The 6,418-nt window shown below is 49.0% G+C and overlaps 1 protein-coding gene across 2 annotated transcripts; it reads right to left on the minus strand.

Moving 5' to 3' along the window:
* Positions 1 to 221: 221 nt before the first annotated feature.
* Positions 222 to 5,722, minus strand: GPR88 (G protein-coupled receptor 88). Of its 2 annotated transcripts, none has more exons than XM_036235143.1 (2): positions 5,596 to 5,722; positions 222 to 5,160 (listed from the first exon to the last, which is right to left on the minus strand). In XM_036235143.1, exon 2 carries the CDS (start codon positions 5,082 to 5,084, stop codon positions 3,930 to 3,932), a length of 1,155 nt encoding a protein of 384 aa, XP_036091036.1. In that variant the 5' UTR covers positions 5,085 to 5,160; positions 5,596 to 5,722; the 3' UTR covers positions 222 to 3,929. The 2 variants fall into 2 exon arrangements, with proteins under 2 accessions (XP_036091036.1, XP_036091035.1); XM_036235142.1 differs by having other exon boundaries at positions 5,538 to 5,722.
* Positions 5,723 to 6,418: the final 696 nt, after the last annotated feature.

Genomic DNA, 6,418 nt, shown 5'->3' on the forward strand with positions numbered 1-6,418 from the left:
TTAGTAATGTTGAAGGCTTTACAAATCAGAGATACACAGTTTTCTATGCAAGGTCCAGAGAAATAACTGCACACGTCCAATGATTTCATCTTGAATTTAAAGTAGCAGTTAGGACGGAAATTTCTTATTGTTGCTTTCGACCCATGGCCTACCACTCCGCTCCACATCTGACCTACTTTGTTTCATCTACACCCTTCCCACCCCCTCACCATCCTCCTCACCTATTGCATTAGGCCTGATGTGATTAAGTAGCTGGGGAGACCCTGTGTATGGCACCTGTTTAAGGAGTCCCCGCAGGTGAGAGGAGCTGGGAGAGACTACCTGAGAAGGACCTGTGTGAAAGCAGTATGGCCCTTAGACTGGAGAAACTGGAGTCCCGATGCAGGTCTCATGCTTCGACGCGTCTGCTCCCACCCTCCTCTGGCCACTCCCCTCCCCACAGGGAGAGGAGTCTCAAGGAAATGTGCCCACCTAGAGCCCGTGCCCTCCTAACAGGTGCTGGTACCCGGACCTTAGGAATTCCCTACCCAAATGGCTCGAGGCCACTTCCAGGACGTGCTCTGACCCTAGTATAGGTCCTACAGGTGGGTGAGGTGGCTGGTGGAGTGGTGGGTATGTGCAGAGCTTAGACCTGGGGACTGAGTCCCCACATATGTGTGAGCCCCCTAAAAGTACTGAAAGAGAGAGTAGAGGTGGAAAGAAGGGGTGCCCCCTTGTTCTTGCAGACCAAAACCTCCCATCTGGAGCTCCATTCTTGCCCCAGAACCCATAAATATTTAAAAATGTCTGAAAGTAAGGGGCATCTATAGTATTGCTCAATATTCTTAAATTTAAATTTATGCCATTGGTGCACTTTGTCAAGTTAGCTCAAAGGACTGATAGTCAGATGAGCATTGTCTGAGTCCCTGGGAGAACAGAGAAAAGGTTATGCTTGAAGCAATTAAGTTGGCCAAGATGGTCATCATCAGGAAAACAAGAGTTACACTGAACCATGACCAATGTTCACTTGCTGAGCAAATCTTTTCTATGGCTTTCTCTTTCCTAGAGTTAAAGAGCATTCCTTCCTCCTCCCTCAGTTCCACTCTCCCCTCCCACTGGATTCTCCAGAAGAGAATAATACCTCCATTGTAGAAAACTTTCTCCCCAGTCCTGAGAGATAAGGAAACTTGTCTGACCTTGGAAATCTCCCTATAATGTTTAAGATAAAAATCCCCTATGGTTGCCTCTGTACAAAATGGAATTATTAGTTAAGCACATACTTCATTTTGGAAGGAAGGACGTGCTAGGAGTAACACCTATTACATCCTAGAATTTACCCATTAAAGTACAAGGGGCAGAGAGTGTTGCTATATGTCTTAAGAGGCATACCTAAGGGGAAAAAAGGAGGAAAAGCAAAGCAAAGCAGCCCACAACAGCAATTAGGATTTTCCATTCCTGAGTGGATAATATGTGGTTTCATTTAAATAAGAACACAATCTTCATTAACTTAATTTGTAAAAGCAATAACTCCAACACTCCCAGTTAGTGCCCTAGAAAGACATTTTTAGACACATTGCTACTTTGAAATTAAAAGTGAATCAGTCCTGCAGAGTTAATTACCAGTAAATATAACCCAAATTAGGTCTTCCACATGGCACTGAGCCAACAGGAGATGGTTCTGTTTTAGCCAGAAACATTGCAAGATATCAGGTAGGCATAAAACTAAGTTTATACGCGAACGATTATAGGAACATTGGGAGATACAAGGATAAAGGCCTAAAAGAAGACCTTTCTGAAAGAGATTTGGAAAAGTGCCCCAGCCTCTCCAAACTGGAAAATCTTCAGCTCTGGGTTTGTCGCCTAGTCCCCAAATGAATTATGGGAGAGGAAAGGAGATTATACCTATTTCTTTGTAATGCTGGCATTTGGACCCTATTTGATTATATAAAGTAGAAATAATTTTAGAAACTAAAAATAAAAATAAATAAAGCCAGAACAAACAATGCACTTTCATTACTAGAGCTTTAAAACAGTGTCATCTGTTATAGAGTGCTCAGGGAGGTTTGCAAAAAGACCAGAGACAGAAGGAAACAACTCAGAAGAATAGTTTTCTGAACTTTAATTAATTATTTGAATCAAGGAAAATGTGAGTGGAAGAAACCTTAGAAAGAGAGAAATGGTGCATGCACTAAGGGATAGATTAATAAAATGACTGCTGATCTATTATTGGTGATGAACATATTTGTTTTGCTTTGTTTTACTACAGACATGTCAAAATTTCCTGCAACTCTCATAATTATTCAAATGCACAAGTGTTCCCACTCTCCTGGCTTACAAAGCAATTATATGGTCAACTGAGGCTGTTCAGCCCCAGATTTGATGTAACTAGTGGTCAGACTGCTGATAGATGCTTATTTAAAATTTCTTCCCATTTTAATTTTATAAAGTGGTTTCACACAATTGTGCATTTCAAATATTTCTAAATAAATTTAGTAAACCAAAGATGAAAATGACAAGCCTCAAATCATACATTTTAAAACAGATTCCCATTTGAACTGTCCATTATATATAACTGAGTTTATTACATCTCCTTTAACAGACACGATATTAACGTCGTGGTAATATATATGAGCTACATAAGAAACAGTGCTGCTTTCCAATGCACGGCTCTCAAAACTCTAAAAGAGCACAGAAGGCTTCGCAGAGCCAAAGCATGGTATTAATCCATCTTGACTGTGGTTCCATTTGCAAGATAAAGTTCCAGCTGGGCATTTTCTCATAAACTGAGTCAAGACAAGAACTCCTCCAGGTAGCCAAGGGTGTCTCTGTGTCTCTTTTCCAATAATTGAAGGCCACTTCCTCTGGTGTCTGGAAGAAGTAAAATGTCCTTGTCTAAGGGGTATTGCTTTAGTAGACCACATGCCCAATAAGTTCTAGCATCTAGGAGCATGCAACAGCAGCTAATATTAGCTATGCAGTCATGGTATTATTAGTGTTTAATTATATCATGTGCATTGAGATATTTTAAATGGTAAAGAGAAAACAGAACTTATTCTCCTTAGTAACCATTAAAGTACAGAGCTGCATTCACACTCATAAGGCAAGTAAATGGATTACAAAGTGAGGGTAGCAACAGGTGTGCATGCTATAGAAAAACGTGAAACTGGTACCTAAAATAGGTAACCCTCTTATTTATTTTCAAAATTCCATTGCTGCCCCAGAGCATCAATCAGCACAATGGAAAAATTCCACTTGAACACTCATTGCCATTTATCAGTCTTAGAAGTGCAAAAAAGGAGTATAAAATAATAATACATTTGTTTATTTCCTTACTGGCTAAGATTCTCTCTCATTCAGGAATGATTTTACTTTATAAAAACCCTTTTAAGAATAAAGGGCTTGAGGTCTTCATGGCAACTCGTTACTGGTGGGCATATCTGCGGCTTCATTCTTCGGGTGAATATACAAAGCGTAAATTATAGCAGAAGCATCCTCAAAGACAGGTTACTTTCTAAAGTGCTTCTCGGATATTATTTTCTTCTTCAGTAGTGTCTCCTTTGGCTCATGCACACTCAAGGCGCTTCACAGATATTGTAAGACGATGAAAGTGGGAGTGGTAATACATTACGAAAGCTCATCTTCAAAAAGTGTTGAAATACATTAACTGGTTCTTTTCAAATGCCAGTCTGCCGGTTCTTGAAGTCTCCAGTGTTTTAATTTTAGGATTTCTCTAAAACACAGAAACAAAGGGTAAAAACTGGGTAGCCATTCAAAATGGAGGACCCCATTTAGGAAGACACCTCGCTTGATTCAGGTATCCCTTTGGGGTCAAAGGCGGAATCTTCGAACCAATTTACTGGGCTTCTTCGCCCAAGAGTCTTCATCCAGGCAGGGGAAACTGTACAAGCGCAGGAACCCAAACTCTCCGCCTCGCGCGGGCCCCGGCCGGGTCACCAGTGCTGGCCGGCGGCGCGAGTGCCCAGCTGCGCCTGGGACACGGCGGGCACGGCCGTGGCGGCGGCGGCGGCGGCCGCCGCGTCGCCCACGCCGGGCAGGACGGAGCGCACGGAGCGGCGGAACTCCTCGTTCCTCCACGTGTAGAGCAGCGGGTTGAGCGCCGACAGCGCGCAGCACAGGAGCCAGCTGGCCGCCTGCACGCCCCAGGGCACGGGCAGCGAGAAGCCGCTGGCCAGGCTCACCCACACCAGCGGCTGCGTGGCCAGCAGGAAGACGCAGCAGAGCAGCAGCACCGACAGGCCGCTGAGGCGCCGCTGCGCCCGTCGCGGCTGCAGCGCGGGCGGCAGCGGCTGGGCGGGCGCGGGGAGCGCGGCGCCCCCCGGGCCGGGCGCGTGCGGGGCGCTGGGGAAGGCGGCGGCGGCGGCGGCGCAGCCGGGCAGCTGGTGCAGCAGGTGGAAGTTGAGGACGCTGACCCGCTTGACGCTGACGCGCACGCGGCGCACGATGCCCAGGTAGCAGTGCAGCAGCAGCGCCGTCTGCGCCAGCAGCGCCGCGGCCGCCAGCAGCGCGGGGTAGTGCACGCGCGGGGGCGCGGCGCCGGGCCGCGGCGCCCAGGGCGGGAGCAGCAGCACGAGGCCCAGGGCCAGCGCCCAGGACAGCGCCAGCATGCCTGCGGTGTGGCGCCGCTGATACAGCGCCTGGTAGGTGGCGGGCGCCCGGGTGATGAGCAGGTAGCGGTTCAGGGCCACGAGGCAGTGGGACAGGAGGGAGACGGTGAGCCCGAGGCCCAGCAGCCCGCCCCGCAGCAGGCGGTAGCTGCCCCCAGCGCCGTCCCAGTCCCCGGGGGGCTCCGCGGAGCCGGCGGGCAGGAGCCCGAGCACCGCCTCCTGCGGCATCCAGAGGGCGCAGACGCTGAGGTCCGCGGCGCAGCCGTTCACGATGAAGGCGTTGCTGGTGGTCTGCAGCTTTCGGAAGGACGACACGAGATAGATGACCATGCCGTTGGCCAGCGTGCCCCCGATGGCCAGGCCTGAGTACAGGAGGGACACAGGAATGCGCCGGCCCGCCCACGACTCCTCTTCCTCACAGAGCAGCAGCAGCGACCCCCCAGTGGTGGAGGAGGCGGACGTGGAGGAGGAGTTGGTCATTCTGGCCAACTCTTCACACCTTGCAGGCTAGCGTTGGCTTCTCGCAGCGCGGCCCATCCTGACACCCGCCTGCCGCCTGCCGGGAGGGCAAAGACGTCCCTTCAGCCTTCTGCCACCGACACAAAAGGCTGAAGCAGAATAATGGGCTGGGGGAGGGGGAGAGAGGGATCTCGAGGAGATCGGGGGTGGCAGATGACAGGTGCCTGCCTCGGGAATGTCTCCAAGAGAGGCCTCTTTGCATTCAGCAGAAACCAGGGGAGCCCTAAACAGCAATACCAAGAAATACCAAGAACAGAACAGCCTCCTCTTCTTCCCCAAACACACACACACACACACACACACACACACACACACACACACACACGAATAATGCCAGATGGAGCCCCTAGTTACCAGAAGAAAGCAGAGCTATCTCAGCTGGGGAGGATGCCAGGGGAAAGGGTCTGAGGGTACCTTAATTTGGGGCTGGTCCTCAGCTGGTGGTAGCAGAGGGAGGGATGCCAGGAAATACCTCCTCCGCAGCAGCATCTGTGGTCCCGAAATCAACAGGAGAAACTCAGCTGGGATCAGTGCCAAGAGCAAGTGCCCACTTCTCCCAAGCAGCATCCACACACGTGGTCCTATGCAGAAACCAGCAGCTGCCCGGAGACTTCTCAGCTGGCAGCAGGGCTGGGGAAAGGAAAGTGGCGGGCTGCAAGCCCAGGCAGGCAGGCAGGCAGGCAGCAGCAGCAGCAGCAGCAGCAGCAGCAAGGATGCTTTGCTGCAAAGCAGAAGCTGAGCTCGAAAAGAGAGCACCCACCCTGTGCTCAGAAGCAAGAGGGGCGGCTCATGTGGTGAACCCACTCTGCGCTCTCTCCTGTTCAGTTATTCATCACCCAGGAAAAAGGCAGCCTTTCCACTGTTGGCATGAATTATTCAATAGCTTCTTCTAACTTGTGAAAGGAAGAAAAATATCTTGCTCAGAAAGTCCTGTAATTAACAAGTTTCTCTGTCTTGTCTTTTCTTTCTCCCAATCACCTAGTTTTCACCCTCCTTCGTAGTCTTTATTTCCACCCACCCCCATCAATGCTAGAAGAAAATTTAATATACCCCCAATGTCTTTCATCACAGCCTTATTCATTCTGGGGTCAAAATTTTTCAGAGGGACAAATACACTCCCAATATCCAGGACTGACTTCTTCCAGCTCACATTTTCAAAGAGAATCGCTTTATATTCTAATTAAAAAACATTTTTTTCTTTCGTAACATGGGATATGGATAATTACCCACAGAAAATCCCCAAGTCTCAATTTAAATAATTTCAGTTTTTTCCCATCACCAAACTCCTTTTCAGA

This window comes from Rousettus aegyptiacus, unplaced genomic scaffold (genome assembly GCF_014176215.1).
Source record: "Rousettus aegyptiacus isolate mRouAeg1 unplaced genomic scaffold, mRouAeg1.p scaffold_m13_p_17, whole genome shotgun sequence".
Classification (NCBI taxonomy): Eukaryota; Metazoa; Chordata; class Mammalia; order Chiroptera; family Pteropodidae; genus Rousettus; species Rousettus aegyptiacus.